Genomic DNA, 23,221 nt, shown 5'->3' on the forward strand with positions numbered 1-23,221 from the left:
CTAGGGGCCTGAGAGGGGAGGAGCCAATGCCTAGAGGCCCGTGTTTCCATTGCTATCCCCAGTGATAGGCCAGCCTGGGCCAAGCTGAACTCTGTTTCTCCAATTCTAAAAGCCCCGCATTGGAACCCCCAAAGCTTCAGTCTGAGGATGGGGCTGCTGCCTGCAGTCAAGGCCTTTGCCTCCAGCTTCCAGGGGCTCAGCCCATACCTGCACAGGTGGTGGAGCGTTGGCTGTACAGAGGCTACTCTGAGGGCTGTCCCGAGATATCTCAGTCCTCATGCCCCCCCACCCCTAGGTAGAGCAGACCCCACCCTTCTTTTTTATTGATTTATTTATTGGCCACGCTGTGCAGCTCTCGGGATCCTAGTTCCCTGACCAGGGGTCGAACCTGGGCCTTTGGCAGTGAAAGGACAAAGTTCCAACCACTGGACTGCCAGGGCATTCCCTGTCCCCATTTGACGCGAGGAAATCGAGGCCCAGGGGTAGATGTGGGAGAACCAAGACCCAGAGCGCACTCAGGCTGTCTGTCACAACAGAAACAAAGCCAGCAGTATTTAAATGCCAATGTGCTTACGTGTATGGAACACGTCCAGCAAGCATGGGGCTCGATGTGGGGCAGGGGGCACATGGAGGAGGGACTCAGCCCTGCCCTCCATAGAAAGGACAGAGAAGCAGACAGTTAAGGGTGATCATGTGAGGGGAGGACGGTAGGCAGCATGACCCCCAGCACAGACCACAAGGAAGGGCAGAGGTTGGAGGGGACACGACCGCTGGTCACTGGGGTGGAGTCGGGTGGAGAGATGTGTCCGATGACAAGGGCCTCTGGAAGTGGGCTGATGCTGATGGTGCTGTCTGTTTTTGTCTCAGGAGCTGGGAAGAGGCTAAAGCTACGGTGAGAGCTGAGGGTGGGGGCAGTGGAAAGGGCACTCATTGTGACTGGGAAACCACAGAGTCCAGCTCTTTGTAAATTATTATTATTATTATTTATTTGGCTGTGCCAGGTCTTAGTCGCAGCACTCAGGATCTTTGATCTTCCTTGCGGCATGTGGCATCTTTAGGTAGCGGCACGTGGGATGTAGCTCCCTGACCAAGAATTGAGCCTGGGCCTCCTACACTGGGGGCATGGAGTCTTAGCCAATGGACCCCCAGGGAAGTCCTGAACCCAGCTCTGGAAGGGAGCATGGGCCCACTCCCCTAATTTACAGATGGGGAAACTGAGTCCCAGAGGGGCAGGACTTGCCCAATGACATGCTGCTGAATGGTCAGGAGCGGGACCAGAAGTCAGCAGGTAACAGGTGAACACTTGCTGCACTTGGCTCAGCGGGGCGGCCTGCCTTTCCTCGGGCCCCTGGGAGACCGGGGTGCTGTGTTCCTTGTCTCTGCCTCCCCATCTGGGTCCCAGCCGCAGGTCCTGGTACCCTCCACAAGAGCTGTTGAGACCACATCCCAAGCTGCCCATCCCAAACCCAGTGTGTCTCAGTGACTCGCTGCCCCAGTGACACACACCCCACAGCCAGACAGAACCACCTCTTCTGTTCTTCCATTATTTCATCCGTGTAGACGCAATGGTGCTGCCAGGCGTTTAAACAACCACACACACCCATCTGTACATATGTGGGGTCACATATATACTCTGCACCAGCGTGTATCCTTATGGCATCTTGCAAAGGTCCTAGCATGATGTTTCGCTCTTCATGGGGTCTTTTTAGCACTTGGTGTGCGCGCACCATAATCGGTAGAGCGGTTCTCTTATTTGGACATCTAGGGAGTTTCTCAGTGGCTGGTTTTGTCATTGAAAGCAACACTGCCATGGCTATCACTGTAATCTTGTTTCTGTGACCAAAGATCATGTCCCCAAGACTCAATTCCAGCTAAAAGGAGTGGTATTACTTAAAGACATTTTAATCTTTGCAAACCCAATGGATGAAGGGCTTTCTCATTTCAGTTGGTGGGCAGCATGGTCTACCAGTTCTTGGCCCCAGGTCCAGGAGGATGCAGCTACAGTTCACACCCGTGTGGGGTGCATTTGTTTCCCCAAGGTCGGTTCCCCAATTCCCATCACACCGCAACATGAGCGCACACTGGGAGCAGCCCAGTTAAGAGCCCAGCAGCTCTGTTAAGACTCTCAGATCACTGCTCCCCTTCCTCCGTCCGCAACTCACCCTGTGGTGGAGACCAGCGAGGCTGGGAGGGCTTCGGTTGATTTGCACCTTCTCAGCCATAACAGGAACTGGAGTGAGTTTGTGTCCCCTGGCCCCTCCCTCCTTCCTGAAAATCTCACACAGAATCCTTTAGGCTGCAGAAATCTTCAGCGATGCCAGAAAAGGTGTCAGGCAAACCTCCCTGCCTTGACTCTGAAGTGGCTGAGAAATAGACACTGGAGTTGGAAAGGGGAGAAGAGAAGTCCTTTATTTCTGGCAAGGCTTGACTGGGGTCAGAGTTCAGCTCCCAGCCCCCCAGTTGACCACTGCCCCAAGGCAAGTCCATCCTTCAGAGCAGTCTCTTTTGCCATGCAAAGGCCAGGGTAGCCGTGGGACAGAGAAGTTTCCTTCCCAGTGGTTCCAAGGTGCCAGGAGCAGCCAGAAGGGTGGGAGGCAGGCAAGGAGGGCTTCCTGGAGGAGGCTGTGGGAGCCTGACTGCTGTGGGGAGCTGCCTGTGTGTTCGTTCTGGGTGGATGGTCGGCCCAGAGCTCTGCTGGACAGAGGGAGGCCTGGGGTCCTGCCGGGCTCACTGGTACTGGTTGGGGATGGACATGGTGTTACAGCGGCTGTGGGACATGTCCTCATAGATCACGAACACTGGGCTCTTATCCTTCGCACAGCAGAGTTTCTGGATCTGAAAGAAAGCCTGCTGTCTCCCACTGGGGCAGCTCACTCAGGAGCACCCTCTGTCTTCATGGCATTTCCCCTCAGGAAGTTTTTATAATAGATTTGGGGGCCTGCATGAAGCCGTTACAGGAGGGTCCTCAGCCAGCCCCTCGGTTCTCCAGCGCTGCCCAGGCCTGTGTGAGGTGGGCAGAGGCAGGGCCCCGGGGGCAGCGGTGGGGAGGTGGAAGGTGGAATTGACCTTGCACCCTGGCCCTGGACAGGGAAGGGGGCCTGGCTCTCTGGAGATGCAGAGCTGGAGGTGCTGGGCGAATGTGGGGGTGAAAGCTGAAGGACCAGGGGTGAGTTGACCACCTCCTGGCCCCCGTTTCTGTTGGCCCCTCCTCTCCCACCTCCAGCACCCGATTGCACGTGGTTTTCACATGCTCACAGGCCTCACTCATGCACGCATGCACACATATGTACATGCGTGCACACTTTCACAGTCACATGCAGCATGCCCATGTTCTCTGAAAGGATCTCTCTGGAACCCTCTGTGAAAAGTATTAGTCACTCAGTCGTGTCCACCTCTTTGCAACCACAGGGGCTATAGCCCACCAGGCTCCACTGTTCATGTGGATTCTCCAGGCAAGAATACTGGAGTGAGTAGCCATTCCCTTCTCTGGGGGATCTTCCTGATCCAGGGCTCAAACTCGGGTCTGCTGCACTGCAGGCAGATTCTTTACCCTCTGAGCCACCCTGAACCTTGCTAATCCCCCTTAAATAGCTGACCAGGACCTGTGTTCCTGGCACCATGATCATCCCTGCAGGTGGTTCCAGTTCTTGGGCTTCCTCTCATCTTGGGCCTCACCATCCAAACCCTCTAAGCTCCCAGGGCCCCTGACAGAAGGAGTGAGTGGGTGCTGGGGTTTCCCATGTGGCCAGATCCCCGAGGCTTACCCACTCTCCTTCCCGTCATGCTCTCTGAGAGGAGTGGGCTTCTAGGGACACTGGTGACACCCAAGGGTCCATACTGACCTGTGTTCTTTTCAGCACACACACTGCTCCCAGTCCCAGCCCGATGAGGAAGAAGCCCACAGCCAGGGCCGTGGGGAGGGCAAAGTGTATTGGCCAAGACTCCTGGCACGTGTTCGCTGCCTGGGGCAGTTGGTCTGGGAAGAAGGAACGGAGAGAGGCATTCGGCAGGTGAGGGAGTCCCTGGGAACCTCTGTGGTTCAGGGCAGGGTGGGGCTTTGGAGTGTGTATGGGGGGTGGGGGGGAATCCAGGAGGCTTCCTAGAGGAGTTGGGCTCATGTTGGAAGGAGTAACTCAAGCAAACTTAGAGGGAAGGTTCCCAGACAGGGGCAGATGGAGCCCAGGCTGGCGAGTGGCAGGTGGAGAGGTCCCAGGACTGGCATACTCCCTACCTGTCACCATGACCAAGGTGCCGGGACCAGAGATCTTATCATCCACGATGGCCACGCAGGTGTAGCCACCGCTGTCGGCCAACTGCAGGTGGTACAAGCTGATGGTCAGGTTGCTTTGCAGCCCTGAGTAGGCAATGCGGCCCTGGAACCACGGGTCCACGGTGGGCTCCAACCCATCTTCATAGTAAATCACATCGCTGTTGCTCGGCCACGTTTTTTTCAGGTAGATGCCATGCAGTGTCCCCAGGGTGGAGCAGGTGATGTTGACGGAGTCCCCCTCTAAAGCGATCGTTTTGCGGGGGGACTGCCACACCTCTGCAAGGAGGACCTGCCACCATCACCACTGGCCTGGCCAGAAGGGCAGGGACCCATCTCTGTGCAGGGGATGGTGACAGGGCAGTGGTGCCCAGGGACAGTCCACTGTTGACATGTCACCAAGGATGAAGCAACTTTTGGAAGCCTTGGAGCAAGCGACACATGATGCCAGCACCCTGGGCTGTCCTCAAGTTCCAGGGGGATCCCAGAGGGCCAGGCCACCTGTGACCTCTCCCCACCCTGAGGGTCAGGGGAAGTCGGAGGTGGGGCCTCTTCCTTCCAAAGCACTCAGACCTCCAACCACTCTTCCCGGTTCTACACCTTCTCCCCCTCTTAAATGGCAGTTCCCGCAAGAGCCAGGGGCACTGTCTTCTCTCCCTGTTTCTTTTAACACTAACTGCCTCAGTTTCCCCACCATTTCCAGGCACTTGAAGCCAGTGGCTCCATGAGGTGGGCACATCTGGCTTGTCCCTGAGACACCCCAAAATTTCCCTCATCTGCCCAGTGGGGCCCAGCAGGGCCAGCTTCCAGGTGCAAACATAATCCAAACATCAACTTTTCCAGAAACTAAATTCTGCAGCTCTTTTTTGGGGGGAGGGGGCACAAGAATTGTGCCCGCCAATTCCCCATCCCACTTTATGGAACTAAGGGCTCTTTCTCACTGCAGAACTTTGCACAAAAGGCAAGCAGAAGGACGATGTTTTCTCAAGACAAAGACAGCCTTGATGGTTGTAGGAGAAAATTCAGATAAAGAGAAAGAAGAGTTTCAACCACAGAGACTCTGTACCCAAACATCAGCCACATCTCAACGCCCATGGTTTTGGGTCCAAGTGTCCAAGGCTGGACCTGACCCCCAGCAGGGACTGCCAGGGCCCCAAGGGAAGGTCTCCCTCAAAGTTACCAGAGATCACCCCCCTTCCCCGGAAAGACAGTCTGAGGTGGGGAGGGGAGGGCTGCAACGCGGCTGAGTGGAAGCGCTAAGCCTGCTGGGGGGGTGTGGTGGGGGATGGGGTAATGGAGAGTCGGGAAGCCTTACCTCCAGTGGCCTGGAGCAAGGGGAACAGCAGGAGCCCCAGGAGCCCAACCATGCTCACTGCAGGAGGAAGAGCAGGGGCCCCTCTCACTGGGCTGTCACAGTTCTTCCTGTCTGTAGCGCCCAACTGCATGCCACCACCAGCTCCCAGGTGCCACGTTCAGGCGCGGTGGGAGCAAGATGGAGCAGGAGGTAGGCAGGGGGCTGCACACAGTGACGGGCGGTTGAGCCCTCCAGGAAGGCTTGCTGGAGGTGGTACCATGAGCGAGGGGATGTGCTGTAGGCGAGGCTGGGAGGGGCAGTGCTCCTCCCCAACTCTTAAGTCTGAGCACTCACATGTAGATCCGTGATCCTGCCCTCTGCCCCGGTTGCACACCAGGGAGAGGAGAAAGGAGGGCAAGAATGGGCAGGGGCAGAACCAGGAGAAAGACAAGGGGGTCCCCAGGTGGGGATGGGGGTCAGCTTCCAGATGTCCTGGTCTTCTGGTTCACTTTCTCCTGGGACCTGATTTATGTCCAGAAACTTGGAGTATCAAGTCAGTCACCACTGCAGCCTGGGGGAAAGGCCCGGGGCATGTGCCCAGGTTGTGGCTGCCCGAGTGGCTCACAATTCTCTTTCCTGCGGGTGCAAGGGCTGGAGACTGCCCAGCTGGGCTACATCCAGTATGTTGGGGCACCAGGGTCCTGGTGAGCAGCCCTCAGGGCAGAGGGAGACCCATGCCTGGACCCTGACCCCGAGGGCTCAGAGGTGCTTGAAGAGGAGACAGACTCTGGGCAACCAGGAAGAGGAAGACATTTCTCTGTCCTGGCAGCCTTGGGCTAGAGGGCTAAGTTTCCAGTGTTGGCCCAAAGCTACATGTGTGTGTGCCGGGTGTGTGCACATGGCTCACGCATGGCCAGAAAGCCCTAAGAGATTTCCTCCCTGGAGACCCCCTCCTCTGACTGGACGCTTCTGTGCTGATGGTTCGGGGTCCTGGGTGGGGTCTGGGGTGGGGGCAGATTAGGTTTGCTGGGTGACTGCCCCTAGCAGGGGCTGTCCACCTATCTACAGACACTTCTTGCGTGAGGGGGTATCTATTTCAGGGGCAGAATCTTGCCAAAAGCCCAGAGGATCCTAGCAAAATTGTTGCCAGGAAGCAATAAAAGCATCTGACTTGTCAAACACACCCCATTCCAACCTCGTCCTGCCTTTGTTCATCACCAGCACTCCCTGGGCGCCCGTGTGTGCCAGCGCCAGTGCCAAGGGCAGAGGGTGAGACGAACGAGAGCCCCGGGGACTGGAGACGACTCCAGGGAAGGACCAGCAGACCTGCGGCAGGACACACAGCACCTGTTGGGAGAGGGGTGCCGAACCTCAGGAGCCACAGGAGTAAAGGGCTGAGGAGGTGAGAGAGGGTCAGGTGGCACATCTGGGAACAGGGTTCCAAGCAGAGGCATCAGCACACGTATGGTCCCCAAGGCCAGAGAATGCCTGGGGTTTCTGAGCGCCTGCAAGAGGGCCAGTGTGGCTGAGGACGAGCAAGGGGGGCCTGGGGGGAAAGGTCTCTAGGGCACTGCAAGGACTCAGAGCTAAACTTCCTTTAGAGAAATCCTTGAACGTACAGATAAGCAACAAGTCAAAAATTAAAATTAGTCAAAGACCCAGACACAGTATTTCTTTCTAGGTTTCCTGCCTTGGGTGTGCAGGGGCTGAATGACTTAAAGTGAGCCCATCCTACCGTAATAGCAATATTAAAATGACCTTTGAATGACTTTCATAGCATCAACACCTTTGGTTTGTTTTAGGCCAAATGGAACAGATTTCCACGGCCCCCAAAGCATGGCGGTCCCACGTGCTGTGCCCACTGTGTCTGAGGGGCCTGGCCCAGGGGGTGGAACAAACCCAGCATCTCTGGCACGAACCTTTCTTTAACCTGGGAGATGCAAATACAGTCAGTTCTAGACCTGGACTCTGGGTGCCAGTGAAGTTGTTCTGGGATTGTTACCCTCCTGTGAGAATACAGTCGCCAGGCACCGTGCATTGATCCAATCTGAGATTCTTCATGGTGAGTAAGCACTCCCAGATATCTGGCCTTCTGCATGTATCTGGACTTCTTTGTTTTTTTAATACTTATTTATTTGGCTGTGTCGGGTCTCATGGGCTCTCTAGTTGTGGCATGTAGGCTTAGCTGCCCCACAGTGCTTGGGATCTTAATTCCCTCACCAGGGATCGAACCCATGTCCCCTGCGTTGCAAGGCGAATTCTTAACCACTGGACCACCAGGGAAGCCCTCGTTGGGCTTTTCAGCTTGTAAGACTCACAGCAGCTTCTTTCAGATTTTTATTTTCTTCACTTAAAGATGTATTTCTCAGCTCATTCAATGATATGCTAGTCGGTTTAGTGTATTCATCTTGAAGATTAGCAATGTGGATGTTTGCTTTGCCAAGCGCTGAATGTAGTACTTCTAGAAAAACCTTCTTTTATCACTTTATATGTATCTTTTTTTTTTTTTTTGCATTTTCACACAGAAACTTTAATTTTTCACAGATAACTGAGAGTAAGCAGGAGATGCCTATATATGTGATTAAGATACATAGACAAAATAGAAGTTACAGTTCAAGCTAAGTTTTTACAGTCCTAGAAGAAAATTTTCTGTACTATATATGATTCTTTTAGCTCTTTTCAGTAGTTATTACAGTTTTACTTTTAGAGCCCAGTTGTCCTCCAAGTCTCAAGTTTTGGGATTCTGTGGCTGTCCTCCTATTTCATCAGCCATGAAGAGACAGGCATGCAGCAAGTGCCTTCTAGTCCAATTTTATGTAGCCCATTATGCTAATATATCTGTTTTCCAACTGCCTGAATAAGAGGTCTCTTCCTCTGTCCATCCACAGGACTGTTTCTGTAGCATAAAATACTAGCAATCAGTAACGTTCTATACTTTTGGCATAAAAATCAAATACTGCTCCAAAACTAGGCCTGGCTATCTAATTTCAGCCTATGCAACTTGAATTTACTTTCTTGAACTCTTCCATATTAGTTGAAATGAGCACTAAGTACAAATCCAGCAAAGCAAACCCTTAAATACATCAACTTTTTTTTTTTTGTACAACTTCATCATGTCTCTAAAAAAATGTTTATAGATTCAAAAGAATGCCATAATTTAGATGTAGTGTTTTCACACACAAGAGACTATTTTCTACTCTAACATGAGTTAGAATACACTCAATGAACCACCAAACCAGCTCTATCTTTTTATTTATTTATTTATTTTAATTGGAGGCTAATAACTTTACAATATTGTATTGGTTTTGTCATACATCAACATGAATCTGCCACGGGTGTACACGTGTTCTCCATCCTGAACCCCCCTCCCTCCTCCCTCCCCAAACCATCCCTCTGGGTCATCCCAGCAGCTCTATCTTTAAAGGAACTTCTCTATGCTGAAAAGAAAAGGCCACAACGAGAAACAAGAAAAGGATGAAATGGGAGGGCTCACCGGTAAAAGCAAACATACAGTAAAAGTAGGAAATCATCCACACACACACACATGATATCAAAACCAGTAATCATGAGAGGAGGAGAGGATGCATGCAGGATATTTGAAATGCATTGGAAAGGAAGAGATCAGCAACTTAAAGCAATCATACACGTGTATGTAGACTGCTGTATCAGAGTCTCATGGTTACGGCAAACCAAAAATCTATTAATATCATAGATATACACACACAAAAGAAAAAGCAATTCAAGCGCAGGACTAAAGATAGTCATCCAATCGTAAGAGAACAAAAGAGAAAAGGAAGAAAAAAAAAACCTACCGCCACCCACCCCCCCAAAAAAAACAATGGATACACTCACAGGAGTTATAAAATTTTTTTTTGTAAAGACATCTGACATATACAGTTTGGGGTACTGTTTGATATACATTTGGGAACAGGAAGGGGCAGCATGTGGGGCAGGTGACAGAGAGGTCTGGGGGAGACCAGGGAGGTTGGACACAGATTCCACCAGCAGCCACCTGTCCAGCCTCCCATCCACAGGGGCTGCTCTACCCTTTGGGGGTGGTAGAGGAGGCTTCATGCATCATTTCAGGCCACTGATATCCTCATTTTGGTTCCACAGGTGCTTCCTGGAGGGTCCCTCAAACTGGTTCTTATTCATGGTCCAAAGAAAAGAGGGTCCAAGAGGGTCTTATTCATGGTCCAAAGGCATGATCGGCCGAGGACCCCATACTGGGGCATCTCCCAGGTGACCGCAGCGTGGCACTCCTGTCCAGAGGAGGAGCCTAGGCATGGGTGGGGTGGAGGACGGGGGAGGGTCCTGTTAGGTCAAGTGCTTTGGAACTTGAGATTTTTGTACTTTGGACCCCAGGACCTACTAAGGACCCCTCCTTGGCATGTGTGTTAGGGAGAGGCCAGGATGTTGCCAAGCTTCTAGTCCTCGGCCTGGTCTTCCCCACAGCAATTCCGCTCTGCGTAGTGTGGTGCACTGGGTACTCCGGGTTCAGAGCCTCCTTACCTGGGGAGAGAGGAGGGAGGGAGGGAGATGAAAGCCACGTGCAGACACCACTCTGTCTGCAGGTGCATCTGCAGACACATCCACCATCCACACATCTTAGGTCTCCTGGAAGGAGCAGGAAGCCCGCATGCCATCCTCCAGGGGGTCCTAGGGACGGTGTGGAATCAGTGGCCTGTCTGCGGTGGGGCATCTGCGTTCTGGGACTGGGACTGCATTTGCTGGCTGGGGTCCTCCGGGGAAGGGGCACTGCTCACTCTCTCTCACTAGTCTTGGTGGGTACATGGACATGGGGCAGAGTGTTTATGCCAGGTCTGAGATGACCCCACGCGAGATTCCCTCCCCAGCCCACTGCCCAGGCACAGTGGCCCATACCTGCTGGAGCCTGGAGAGTGGGTAACCACGCCTTCGTCGCCAGGCCAGCGCGCAGATCAGCAGGATGGAGAGGACGACCAGGGTGAGGATGGGGAGGATCACCGGGATCTGGCTCTTGTCCTTGGGATCAGTCTGGAGACTGCGCAGCGTTATGCACGGGTCTGTGGGGGTGGGGCCAGGCCCTGCCTCCTTTGTTCAATTGTGCAGGAGCCCCCACCACCTTGGGGGCACCCTCGAGGGGGACATTGCCTGTGGTTGGGAAGCCCATGGGTGGGAGAGTGGCAGAGGAATGGGTGCATGGGATGGGCAGGGCTCCAGGCACAGAGGGTGAAGGTGTCTGCAGAGGGAAGACCTGAGGGGGCTTTCTGGGGGCTCCCCTCCTGTAGCCCAGGATGAAGATAGGAACACCTACCTGTGGGAGGTGTGAGAGGCGGGTAATGCAGGTCTGCTAAAGAGACACAGGGCATGTTGGTGGGGGCCTGCCCAGGGCCTGCCCTGAAGCAGCCCCTCCGCCCCAGGTGTCAGATGAGCCCTGGATACAGGAGTTCATAAAGGCCTCACTGGGTCCCCCGCCCAGGGCCTGGCTAGGCTGAGGGGTGCCTTCTCAGCCCCTCCCACTGTTCCTGGTCCGGGGCAAAGCTGGACCCCTGCTTCCTGTCCCCAGCGCTCAGGGTGACTGACTGCGTATGAACAGGCGAAGCGGGGGGAGGGAGCGACGGTGACTTGGGGAGTTTGCAGCAAAGCAAGGGGTGGGTGTGGGGGGATAGGCGGTGTTTAGGGAGGGAGGGGCCAGCTCCCTGAGCACATGGGGACAATGAGCAGGCACACGTGCCGGGGCTGCCCTGAGAAGCTCAGAGAGGGCACAGCTGTGGCGTGGGTGGGGCAGGGTGGAAGTCCTCTTCAGGCCTCATCTCCGTGGCTCTGGGCACCTCAGGTGGGCTGGAATCACTCCTCCCCAGTTGCTCCCCCGCCCCCAGCCGAACAGAACAGCTGTTGGGGTCAAACCCCCGATCCCCGCTCCGCTGACCTGAGACGTTCAGGGTGGTGGTTTCGACATTTCTCTGGCGCCCCTGCAGACTCCACTTGTACTGCCCCGCCTGGGTGTCCTGGGCTTCTTCAGTCACCAGATGGGCCTCGCCCTCCCAAATCCGGAGCTGCCATCCATCCTGGCAGAAGTCTCCTGGGGGCTTTACACTGAAGATGAGCTTCCAGGGTGCTGTGTGGTTCGCTTTCAGGGAGATGTTGATGTGGGAGAAGGCATTGGAGATGCTGCAGCTCATCGTGGCTGGCTTGCCCCTCAACACAGAAACCACGCCCTTGGTGCAGTTGGGGTTGTCCCAGGCTGTGCGGGGAAAGTCACACCTGTGGGTCATGGCTAGACCTCAGGACATCCACTGACTGTCCTTCCTGGGGTCACTGGCACGACCTGGAGCCTGGGCCCCTCCTGGCCTGATCTAGGTCTCTCCTCCCACACCCATCTTGCCCCTGCTGGGGTCCCCCTGGCAGAGTTGGGACCATGAGACTTACTTCCACTCTGAGCACTCCTGAAGGCGGCCAACAACAAGAGGACCCAGAATATCCTGGGAGCGAGGAGAGTGGATGCTGACGGCAGCATGGCCAGCAGGATGTGGATGAGTTTTAAGGGGTCCCTCGTCCTCCTTACTGGTTTTGGGGACACTCCCTGGAGGAAGGAAAGCTGATGAGTCAGAGTTCCCTTAGGCTCCTTGGGAAGCCAGTGAGAGGGGCTGCACCCTGGCCAGGGTGGGCGAGGGTCCCCAAGCTCCTCCCTGACCCAACTGTGTCATGACCCTTCTCGACACCTTTATAATGTCTGCAGTGGGACCACTGTCAGACAGATGAGAAACAGATGAGGCAGGAAACAAGTCCCTGGGACACAAGTGCATTTATATTGCTGGGGTTATCTTGAATTTTATATAAAACATGCAAACTCCCTGAGCCATGTGTCCTGTGGAGACGGTCGTGACACACAGAATCTCGTGTGGCCACTTGACCCTGACACCAGCCTAAGACCACCTTGGATGCTCCCTGCCCCTCTTCCACTCTTGCATTCTGAGGATTGGCATTTGGGGACATTTGGTCCACTCTCCAGATGTGCTTTTATCAACAAAAAGAGTCTTCTTGTGGAACTCGTGAGTTACAGTCCGGAAAGCTGAACTTTCACTTCCTCTGAAACAAATGATCATCTCAGGCTTTGGCATCCAGTAAAATTGACATTTGGGCTTCCCAGATGGCACAGTGGTAAAGAATCTGCCTGCCGATGCAGGAGACACAAGAGATGAGGGTTCAATCCCTGGGTCAGGGAGATCCTCTGGAGTAGAAAATGGCAACCAACTCCAGTAGCCTTTCCTGGGGAATACCATGGACAGACTCAGACATGACTGAGTGACTAACACTTTCACTTTTCATAATGACATGTAGCTACCATTAGGTACTACACAGAGGATGAGATGGTTAGATAGTATCACCAACTCTATGGACATGAATTTGAGCAAACTCAGGAGATAGAGGAGGATAGAGGAGCCTGGTGGGTTACAATCCATGGAGTTACAAAGAATGGGATGTGACTTAGTGACTGAACAACAACAAAAAGTAGCTTCACTGCCGGAAAAATCCTCTGTTTTCCATCCATTCATCCATCCTTCCCCACAACTCCTGATAACCATTGATCTTTTTACCATTGCAGGAGTTTTGCCTTTTCCAGAATGCCATGGACTTGGTACTCTTTGGTTTTGAATTCAGTGTCTCTGATTTTCCTTTTCCACTTTGCGGGGTACTGGGCGGAAGGGCCAGGAGCAAAGGAAAGTGTGGATGTAATCCCTTCCAGGAGCTGAGGGCCATTGGTGACCAGCCCCAGTCCTGACTCCAGGAGACTCTGGGTCAAACAAGGAGAATGACATGGCGAGGGACAGTCTCAGCCCCCAGACCCCTGTGACTGGTGCTGCTGTCTCTGGCTTCCCTTGATTTTCTAAACTTGCTTCTGTTCCTAATTTACCGTAAGATGGACAGCCTTCTTTTCTCACATAAGTACAACATTTGTAGTTGAGGAAGAAAGACGTCACCTGAGAGACACGTGTTCTGTGCACACAGATGTATGTGATTTTACATACGTGGAATCAGGTTAGACAGCCCACTACTGTCTTTCTCTTCTCGCACTCTGTACTGTATGTACTAGGGTGAATGCTGCTCTTTAGTTGCTAAGCCGTGTCTGACTCTTTGCAACCCCATGTTCTGGAGCCCACCAGGCTCTTCTGTCCATGGGATTTCCCTTGCAAGAATATTGGAGTGGGTTGCCATTTCCGTCTCTAGGGGATCTTCCCGACTCTGGGATCAAACTTGCCTTTCCCGCGTTGGCAGGCAGTTTCTTTACCACTGATCCATCAGGGAAGGGTGAAAGGTGGCCCCAAAACACATGTCCACCCAGAATCTGTGAAGGTGACCTTACTTGGAAATAGACCCTTTGCAGCCATAAATAAAGAGGAAGTCGTATCAGGGCAGCATGGGTCCCAATCTAATATGACTGGCTTTCTTGTAAGAAGAGAGAAATTTGTCAGAAACAGACAAGGGAGAGGCCAGGAGCTGACAGAGGCACAGACTGGAGGGATGTGGCCACAAGCCAAGGGACGCCAGAGCTTCCAGAAGCTGGAAGAGACAATGAAGGATATTTCCCCACAGCCATGCTGACAGCTTGATTTTGGACTTCCGGCTCCAAACTGGAGGAGGGCAAACTTTGCTTCTTTTGATCCCTTTTTTTGTGGTCCTCGGTCACGGCTGCCTCAGGACACTCACACTGGCCCCTCCCTCTTTGCCCAGACCTCAACTTTCCCCTCACTGGAATAATCAGGCACAAACCACAGACACTGGAGGGAGTGTTCTGGGGTCATGTTCTGTCTATTTCTCTGTGTCTGGTTCTCACTTTGTAGTGTGTTGCTGGTGAGGTCTGCCTCCCTGATCCTGAAAGCTTGACTTCAGTGGCTGCAAGGATTCCCTTTGTCTTAGCTCCTGAGCTGCCCTGTCCCCTGGGCTTCTAGCTCCGCCTCTTCCTGGTGACACCTGGTGCTGTGGAGGGCTGCACCCTTCAGATTTCCACATTGTCACTGCCTTTGCAAGCCCTTTGCTCCTCCTCCTGGGAGTGTCTGTCTTCTTCTTACAGGTTTATAAGACTTTCACCCCTTAAAGAAACAAACTGCCTTCCAGGAGAGGTATGTTTCCATCATCATTTCTCCCCAGATCGTCTTTGGAATAAGGACTCCACATGTTTATGTCGTCCTGTCTGTCTTTTCCTTCAAAGCTTCAGGGTTTTGTTTTAAAGTAGTTTTTGTTTGTTTGTGTAGAGAATCCTTTTTAAAAGGCTTCCCAGATGGTGGAATATCCATCACTGTCAAATTTTGTCTATTTTTATGCTCAAATCTTGAATATTCCTCAAGGTCTGTTTGCAAGCGGCATGTCACAGGTCTAATGTTGCTCCTTTCCAGGAGGACAAGTGGTGCCTGAGGCACTGAAGAGTGAAGCACCCTGTCGCCCTGGCCAAGGCGCCCCCACCACGTGGGGCCATTCAGGCCCTGCCAGCTGCAGGATACAGGCCACTATGCTGTCCATCATGCGTTTTCACCCCGGGAAGGCAGGTTCTCTCTATGGCTGTTTATCTTTCCTTGGGCATTCGTTTTTCACAAGAACATTAACACAGTTTTAATCATTTTTTTTTTGGAACCAAGAATTTGGTGATTGAGTGAAGAGAGGCAGCTGCCCTGATCCTGCCCCAACCTGCTCAGCATAATGCAAGAGAGGCTGAGATTTCACATGTAGACACAACCCAGTATCTGCCTTTCAGCAATTGCCAGGATGGGGCATAAATAGCTCCTCACTATTACTTGCTGCTGAGAACCTCATGTGATGGAATGTTCTTGAAAGAGGTGTTGCAACTTCCTGTGCTGGGGCTTTTCCTGGTGCCTCAGATAAGATCTGCTCAATTCGTTTCCTGAGTATTTTTTATAAAATAACTTTTCTTAAATTGGAAGGTTCTCATACACAGAATGGTGCCCAGTGACCCATAGGGCCCAAAGGCATCCTTGCTGGTGGTCGACAGTGACTCCTGGCCTCCTAGCCAGAGCCCTCGGGGCTGCCTGAAGGGAGACCCTCTCCCAGGGATGTCCTCCCCTGAGCCTGCCTCAGCAGGCAGGAGATTGATCTTGTGTGCTCATCTCTGGCCACTGACCCATTCTGGAGGAAGTCTTGGGCAGGACCCCCAGCGTTTCCAGTCTCCTCAAGGTCTCCCCTCGGATCCCAGCCACTCTGCTGCTTCCACTGACCTCAGAACAGCCTTTGCCCCACTGCTCCCCATCGAAGGTGGGCCTGTGTGTCCTATCGATGGGGAGGCAGACCAAGTCTCCCCAGCCTGAAAATACGTTCCCGGGGAGGCCTGCCCACTGGCCCCAAGGCTGGAGCAGGCAGGTGTCCTCAGGGTCACATGGAAGGCTAACCCCCCAGGGACCCAAAGGAAGAATGCCACCTAAGCCTGTGCTCTGAGAGCAGTGATCCCTCATGTGTGAGAGGGGGAGCCTCCTGCTGGTGACCTGGCATCATCACCGAATGCCCAGTGCGACCAGGAGACTTAGTGGGAAGGGCAGGTGTGTTCTCTCTGGGAGGGAGACAGTCTATAGTTTCCAGAAGGAAACTCGCCCCCTCAAAACCTTTCCTCATCACGTTTTCCTGACCATTGTCCAGCTTTCATCCTTTCCATAAATTTAGGAGTCGTGTTTCAAGTTCCTAGTGCACTTTCTGGGATGCTGAGTGAAAAGTGAAAGTGAAAATCACTCAGTCCTGTTTGACTGTTTGTGACCCCATGGACTGTAGTCCGCCAGGGTCCTCTGTCCATGGGATTTTTCAGGCAAGAATACTGGAGTAGGTTGCCCTTCCCTTCTCCAGGGGATTTTCCCAACCCAGAGATGGAACCTGAGTCTCCCGCCTTGGAGGCAGATTCTCTGAGCCACCAGGACGTTGATTGAAAGTAAATGAATGAGTGGGTTCATTCACAGTCCTGAACCACGCAGGGTCTCACTCCATGTGGAGCCAGGACAAGCTAGCCTGGCAAAGCCACCCCCTCTTCAGAAGCTTCCAGGATCCTACTACCACTCCCTGGGAGAACACCCTGTCACTGCACACAGCGCACACACACACACACACACACACACACACACAGACACATGCACACACACAGACACACAGACACACACAGACACACACACACACAGACACACACACACACAGACACACACACTAACACACACACACAGACACACACACTAACACACACACACAGACACACACACAGACCCACACACACAGACACACACACAGAAACACACACAGACACACACACACAGACACACTCATACACAGACACACACACACAGACAGAGACATACACACATACACACACACAGTGCTGGGGGGAGGGCCCCTAGGGCTGCCCACATGCTTTGCCTACAATAGGTGCTCAATCCCTGCAGACCTGCTCAGAATTCCCTGCAGGGCCGATGCCACATGAAGGGTGTGGTCAGTCCCCTCCAATGAGCTCTGGGCAGGGGCCCGGCAGAGCTGAATGAGTCAAAGGTCAACCTTGGTCTGCACCTGGACCAGGTGACATGGAGAGGGGGTGACCTCAGCAAAACGGTGTTTTTGTAACACACGCTGACCTACCCGACTGGACTCTGGGAGGGAGCGTGTGTGTTGACAAGTAAAAGGAAAGCAAAAGGGACGAAGCAGGCTGAAGTCCAGAGGTCGGGTGGGAGGGCGGATGGTGTCTTCCAGCAGAGAGGGCATGGCCCCCTGGGAAAGGTGTGTGGGGTCCCTTGAGCCTACTTCAGGCTCACCAAACCACGCTTTGCTCTCAATATCTCATATTTTGTCTACCTTCCAGGGAAACACCCTAGAGAGCCTGTCTTGCCAGCCTCCCTGCCCTGCCAGCCTCCCCACCCTAATCTCTGTGGTTTTCACAACACTACATATCCCTATGTCCTAAAAATTAGTTCTTCCCTGGTAGTTCACCTGGTAAAGAATTTGCCTTTAATGCAGGAGACCCAGGTTCGATTCCTGGGTTGGGAAGATCCCCTGGAGAAGGGATAGGCTACCCATTCCAGTATTCGTGGGCTCCTCTGGTGGCTCAGATGGTAAAGAATCTGCCTGTAATGCAGGAGACGTGGGTTTGACCCCTGGGTTGGAATGATCCCTTGGAGGAGGGCATGGCAACCCACTTCAGTATTCTTGCCTGGAGAATCCCATGGATGCAAGAGCCTGGTGGGCTACAGTCCATGGGGTCACAAAGAGTCAGACATGACGGAGCAACTAACACTTTCACTTTTCACATACCCCTATGTCTTAAAAATTATTTTACATTGACTCATTTTTAAACATTAGTATCTGTTTTAGCTTCACCTTAAATACCAATTTGTGTTATTTATTTATTTATTTAGATGTGCTATTTATAGGCATGTTCTCACAGAAAATGAAAGGACCAGAAGACTATGAAAGCAGAAAGTGTCACAGACTTTCTACCACCACTTGGAGTTCTCCTGAGGGAGTATGGCCTGTGCACAGGTGAGCCCTGGCCATCTTCTGTCGTGTTGTCCAAGGTTGCTGAAGGTGTGGGCTCCCAGACGGGCACTGGCTGGGACTCCTTGCAGCTCTTCCCGCTGCCCCCAAACCTCCAGTCTTCCCTGAGCCTTCCCCAGGCCATGGCGGGGCTCTGCCCTCACACACACGAGCCTCTTAGTCCAACTTCATGAGCTTCCTGAGGTTTTCCTCACCGGGAAAGCCCTTGGAGGGTTCCAGAATCTGGACAAGGAAATGCCAGGGTCCCTTCCCTCCAGGCTCTGCTCCCAAACTCCAACCACCATGGGCCTGGCTCCTCATCATCAGACGATACAGCCTAGGAGCTGGGAAGAACTCCAGGTTGGGGCAGATCCTGGAAACCATCGACCAGTCTCAATTAAACCAAATCTGTACAATGGAGACACAGACTTTTCCACCTTATAGAGTGCAGAAGGGCTGTCTGCAAAGAGCTGGACTGGGGATAGAGGAGCTGGACTGGGGATGGGAGGAGCTCCCCGTGTCCTCAGGCACCTCTGCCGCCCTTATCAGTCTGGGGTTCCACTGCTGTCTTATTTTTAAATATAGGTATATTTTATGCAATATTTGCCACATATTTACATTTCAAAGTGATTCATTATCTGAAATTCAGATGGGTTTTTAAGTTTGGCATTTCCACTCCTCTGTCTGAGTTCCTCCTCTTGTCTCTGATGCTGCAAAGGACAGGAAAATGGGAGAGAGAGAAGCCAGGGCAGAACAGGGGAAGAGAGGGGTGAGAAGGCAGAGGGTCGGGGGTGGTACAGGAAGACTGCATGCATGGGGCAAGACCTGGAGGGCCCTGAGGTTTCTGGAGTTGGGAAAAGTGAGGCAACAATTCACCATTCTCTCAGATCACTGTCACAGCTGCTGGTATCTCCGTGTATTAAGCCGGGGCACACAGCTGGGGTTTGTGCTGTCACTGGGGACCTGATCACATTTGGGAGTCAGCGGAACACCTTGGAAAGTGCATGCCGTTGCCAGCACTTTGTCCTGCCACAGGACCTTGGGGAAACTGAGGCAGCAGATATGTGGTTTGAGGCTTATCAGCTGACCAGGGGCACAGGGGTTCTCGGTCAGCAGGGATCTCCATTCCTGCAGCACCAGGAGAAGCTGGACCAGGTTTCCCACACAAAGGCTCAGTGGTAACGTGTATGTACCTGGATATTTACATGGGAGGGTGAGCACCCTGCTGTCCAGGCAGGCCTTTCACCAACAGTGTGGAGGGAGGCGACCAACCACCTTCAGGAGACACTGAAACGGAGCCCCAACCCTGGCTCAGAGGGAAGGGATGCCCCAGTCCGGGGAGCCTTTGCTGTGTCCTGTCCCTGCTGCTATGGCCAGGAGAGATCCCTACTGGGCAGTAATAAGTTCCTCCAGGCCTGGGGGCTGAGTCTGTAAACCCTTGCCGGCTCACAGCCTCAGTACAGGCCAGCCCATCAGCTGAGCTACTTCTCACTCTCTTTCACAAGGCACTTCCTCTGAGAATCCTCCCCCTCCTTGCACCTGCTGGTTGCACCCTCAGGGGGGCGGCGGGGTGGGGGGGGAGGGGAGGGGAGAGGGAGTGGCCTGTACCTCCCCACCACCTTCATTATTTAGTCCCAGGGGATGAGGGCCTCCCAGGGGCTCTGGCTTCTCAGGCACTGGGAGTGGAAAGTGGTTTTCAAATGGCAGATCATTCACCAGTAGTGGGTGGTGAATTGAATTTAGAGATTGCTGCTGCAGCTTAACCAAAAATGAAAGGAGAGCGTAGAAAGAGGCAGTGGAGTGCCCCTCTCCCCCGACCTTAGGGGAAGTCTCAGAGGTTTCGTTCTGTTTTAATGAGTGTTTGTGAGTGAATGAGCTGAGTGTGCATGTGTGCCCCTTGTGAGTGCACACAAGTGTGTATGTGCATGAAAGTGAGCGTGTGGGCAAGTATGAGAGCCCCAGTGTTGGCTTGGATGTGAAAGTGTTTCGTCCCAGATGTGGTCTCGGGCAGCAGGGGCTCTGTGCGGATGGGTGGACGTCTAGGAGCTCGAGATGCCAACTCTCTGTCCTTCCACAGACGGGCAGAGCCAAGCCTGGGGCCGCCCTGCAGAGACGCAGTTCCCCACCAGGACTGCGAAGTCTTTGTCTTTTTCACTCCCTCAGCGGAGGCGCACAGCGCAGAGCCTGAGAGCTCAGCGCCCCATCTCCATCAACCCAGCCCCCATTTGAGTGCGCTGACTGGTCCGACACCAGGAGCCCCGGCAACCGCCCCTCAAGCTCTCACCTGCGCCCGGGTACCCCGCCTCCTCCACGCCTGCGTCTTCTGCACTCTGCCTGCCCAGCCGGTCCGCAGCTTCAGCCTGTCCGTGCGCTGGTTTGCGCGGCTGGACTAAACCCGAAAGATTCCAGGGCGGAGCCAAGCAAGGAGGAGGCGGGAAGGAGGATTCAGAATCCATGCACGTGAGGTCTGACACCCAGGTCCAACATTCAGGAAGGAAACATCAAGTTATGGGAAGTCACTCGAGTTTCAGGAACTGCCCTGAGTTCAGGGAAAAAGAGTTTCTTGATAGTGAATTTCTTATTATATTTTTATTAAACGCAGGGCATTAGATGATCATTCTAAAGAAAACGGTAGGTGGCAGTTTTCCAGAAGACGAAGTTCCTGGAGTTCTCCACTTTCAAGCTCCGTCTGAACAGATCCTCCTTTGGGGAGCTGGGTGTGTTCACCCCACTGCGTGGATCTGGGGACCTGCTAGTCCCCTGCTGTGTGCATCACCCCCACACACAGACACTGGGCAGAGCCCTGCCCATTGAGAATCCTCAGAGCCTGATTCCAGCTTTCAGAAATGCAAGTTGGGTCGACCTAGATAGAAGTCATGCTGGGGACACAGGCAGGGATAAAGAGCAAGAGTGAATAGGAGCAAGTGGTAAAGAGTTTAAACTATAAATTGTCCTTCATTAGCCCTTGAGCAGAAGGAGCCCCTCTTCCCGGCTCCCTCCCCACGGAGGGTCCTAGCAGGCTGGGTATAGAGACACTCTGTGGCCAAAACAGGTGTCCCTGGGGCATACCTGAGTGCCCTCATTCCCAGAGGGTGGAGTCCAATAGGTGCTGACCTCAGAGAAGTGCTGGAAGCCAGGAGTTTCCTTGCAGGGGTGTGTACGTCTCTCATGTAGAAATGGTTTCCGTGCTTATAAAAATCTCTAAGATAGATGTCTCTCTTTGAGACTCTGAAAGTGGGGAATAAGGGCAATGTGTGAGAGTCACAAGGGCGGGGAAGGACAGAGGTGTTTCGACTCTTTGTCCTTTGCTCGACTCCAGGCTCCGTTTTTTTCAAATTGCTGGAGGCAAGCGGCTGCTGTTGACTTGAACCCGGAGTCCTTGGTCCATGTCCAGCCTCGCTAGCTTCCGGGCTCTCGCCAGCAGCGCCCAGATTTCTTGCAGACCCGCCCGGAGGAAGGCTGCTGACGTCATCCCGCTGCCTAGCCTGCCTGCGTACACCCTCCCAGCTCCATCTTCCCTGTGGCAGAGGGCAGGTGCAGCCTCAGCTGCGGGCAGCATGTGTCCTGGGAGCTCACACCTGGGGCGGCAGAGTCATGAGCCAAGGGTGACCTGAGACAAAGGGGCACGCGCAGGCCTGGGCCTGGCTCTGTCCCCGCACCCCCGAGGAGAGAGGCTGGGAGAGAGACCCAGCAGGGATGCTGTGGCAGGGGTTGGGGGCAGGAGAAAGAGTTTGTTTCTGTTCATTGCAGGACGTTCCTCATCAGACCTGCACTTCCAATAAAGCCCCCTGGAAGGCAGGAGTGGGGTGGGAGCAGTGCGTCTGAAGGTCCTTCCACGGGGGAGCAGAAGCCTCGAAGGTGTATGGAGAAGGGAGACCCCACAGTTATCAGTGGTTTGGAGGTGGGGTGAGGAAGCCCAGAGGTCCGCAGTGCCAACTGAGCGCCATGTGGACTGTCCCCTTCCACTAAAACCTAAAGTGACCTGCTGGCAGGGTGTAGAGCGGAGTAAAGGGCAAAGAGGTATTTCTGGGCCACCAGGGGAGAGGCTGTGGACTCAGGCTAGGCAAGTACTCGTCAAGTGGGCAGAGAGTTGCTGGTGTGGGTGATGCCCAGCTTTCATGTAAAATACACAAAATTTCCCTGAATTTTGTGGGTGGCAGAGGAATGGCCCAGACTGGACAGGACAGAACATTGCAGCTGCCCCACAGAAGGAGATCAAGGGCAAGAAGGGCCATTCTCCAGCTGGACTCAGGGACTGAACGTTGAGCAACAACTTGGTATCTGGAGCTGGGTTGAACAGGACAAAGTCCTGGCTGTACCAAAGGAGTAACCTTTGCCTGGTGGATAAATAAACCTCAGAGTCAGTTGTCCTTACAGGAAGGTGCACGAAAGTCAGTGTGAAATTCATCCTCCCCACAAAGAGGCACGGAGGCCTGGGTCCCTGGCCCCATCAGAAGGGCCTCACATATGATCCAGCCTGGGGACCAAATTGCCACACGTCGTGTTTGATGCTTGCCCACCATTCCCCTCTGTGCTGGAAGGAGGGTCTAGTCCCAAGGCCACCTTCCAAATCAGTCCTTGCTTCCCCTCACATCCAGCCTTGCCTAGGGTCTCTCAGCTCATGGGGGCTCCTGGGAAGTGGCTGTTGCAGCAGGAGGAGAGGAGAGTCCCACACACTGACGGGCCTTGAGCTTCGGCTGAGCACTTAGAGTCTTGTCCCTACAGAATGAGATCTCCTGGGACCTTGATGAAAATGGGTATCCTGATAAAGCATTTGAAAATGAAACTAGTTTATGTTGAAAGTAAAGCACTGCAGATGGTGATTGTGGCAATGAAATTAAAAGACACTTACTCCTTGGAAGGAAAGTTATTACCAACTTAGACAGCATATTAAAGAGCAGAGACATTGCCAACAAAGGTCCATCTAGTCAAGGCTATGGTTTTTCCAGTGGTCATGTATGGATGTGAGAGTTGGACCGTGAAGAAAGCTGAGCACAGAATTGATGCTTCTGAACTGTGGTGCTGGAGAAGACTCTTGAGAGTCCCTTGGTCTGCAAGGAGATCCAACCAGTCCATCCTTAAGGAGATCAGTCCTGGGTGTTCATTGGAAGGACGGATGTTGAAGCTGAAACTCCAATACTCTGGCCACCTGATGCAAAGAGCTGACT

At 53.4% G+C, this 23,221-nt stretch overlaps 2 protein-coding genes and 1 long non-coding RNA gene across 11 annotated transcripts; 1 reads left to right on the plus strand and 2 right to left on the minus strand.

The window, feature by feature from the left end:
* Positions 1 to 2,386: 2,386 nt before the first annotated feature.
* CD7 (CD7 molecule) lies at positions 2,387 to 5,871 on the minus strand. Of its 2 annotated transcripts, none has more exons than XM_006061803.4 (4): positions 5,583 to 5,871; positions 4,232 to 4,546; positions 3,765 to 3,976; positions 2,387 to 2,835 (listed from the first exon to the last, which is right to left on the minus strand). In XM_006061803.4, the coding sequence occupies exons 1-3, from the start codon at positions 5,710 to 5,712 to the stop codon at positions 3,780 to 3,782; spliced, it is 642 nt and encodes a 213-aa protein (XP_006061865.1). In that variant the 5' UTR covers positions 5,713 to 5,871; the 3' UTR covers positions 2,387 to 2,835; positions 3,765 to 3,779. The 2 variants fall into 2 exon arrangements, with proteins under 2 accessions (XP_006061865.1, XP_006061864.1); XM_006061802.4 differs by having other exon boundaries at positions 3,843 to 3,976; positions 5,583 to 5,866.
* LOC102411957 lies at positions 5,652 to 7,785 on the plus strand. The gene is made up of 3 exons (XR_327827.4): positions 5,652 to 5,771; positions 6,783 to 6,963; positions 7,364 to 7,785. It is a non-coding gene; the product is annotated as an uncharacterized LOC102411957 (long non-coding RNA).
* A 1,629-nt stretch (positions 7,786 to 9,414) lies between these two features.
* LOC102413061 (secreted and transmembrane protein 1b) lies at positions 9,415 to 21,468 on the minus strand. 8 transcript variants are annotated; one of them, XM_044938723.2, is made up of 7 exons: positions 21,123 to 21,459; positions 20,338 to 20,932; positions 11,973 to 12,125; positions 11,473 to 11,787; positions 10,858 to 10,893; positions 10,446 to 10,627; positions 9,415 to 10,073 (listed from the first exon to the last, which is right to left on the minus strand). In XM_044938723.2, exons 2-7 carry the CDS (start codon positions 20,507 to 20,509, stop codon positions 10,059 to 10,061), a joined length of 873 nt encoding a protein of 290 aa, XP_044794658.2. In that variant the 5' UTR covers positions 20,510 to 20,932; positions 21,123 to 21,459; the 3' UTR covers positions 9,415 to 10,058. The 8 variants fall into 8 exon arrangements, with proteins under 8 accessions (XP_044794658.2, XP_044794653.2, XP_044794652.2 ...); XM_044938718.2 differs by having other exon boundaries at positions 9,415 to 9,840; positions 10,858 to 10,890; positions 21,123 to 21,458; XM_044938717.2 differs by having other exon boundaries at positions 9,415 to 9,840; positions 21,123 to 21,458.
* Between the last annotated feature and the right edge of the window lie 1,753 nt (positions 21,469 to 23,221).

This window comes from Bubalus bubalis, chromosome 3 (assembly GCF_019923935.1).
Source record: "Bubalus bubalis isolate 160015118507 breed Murrah chromosome 3, NDDB_SH_1, whole genome shotgun sequence".
In the NCBI taxonomy this organism is placed as follows: Eukaryota; Metazoa; Chordata; class Mammalia; order Artiodactyla; family Bovidae; genus Bubalus; species Bubalus bubalis.

What these genes read in the sequence shown, in the direction of transcription:
- CD7 (XM_006061802.4), bottom strand. Translation starts at nt 5,712, where the DNA reads ATGCAGTTGGGCGCTACAGACAGGAAGAACTGTGACAGCCCAGTGAGA. An exon ending in CTTGCTCCAGGCCACTGGAG is followed by an intron (nt 4,547 to 5,582) that starts GTAAGGCTTCCC and finishes TCCTCCTTGCAG; the next exon opens with AGGTGTGGCAGTCCCCCCGC. An exon ending in CACCTTGGTCATGGTGACAG is followed by an intron (nt 3,977 to 4,231) that starts GTAGGGAGTATG and finishes CCTTCTTCCCAG; the next exon opens with ACCAACTGCCCCAGGCAGCG.
- LOC102413061 (XM_044938717.2), bottom strand. Translation starts at nt 20,509, where the DNA reads ATGGATTCTGAATCCTCCTTCCCGCCTCCTCCTTGCTTGGCTCCGCCC. An exon ending in GGCGGGGTACCCGGGCGCAG is followed by an intron (nt 12,126 to 20,337) that starts GTGAGAGCTTGA and finishes CCTTCCTCCAGG; the next exon opens with GAGTGTCCCCAAAACCAGTA. An exon ending in CACCACCCTGAACGTCTCAG is followed by an intron (nt 10,894 to 11,472) that starts GTCAGCGGAGCG and finishes GTGTCTCTTTAG; the next exon opens with CAGACCTGCATTACCCGCCT.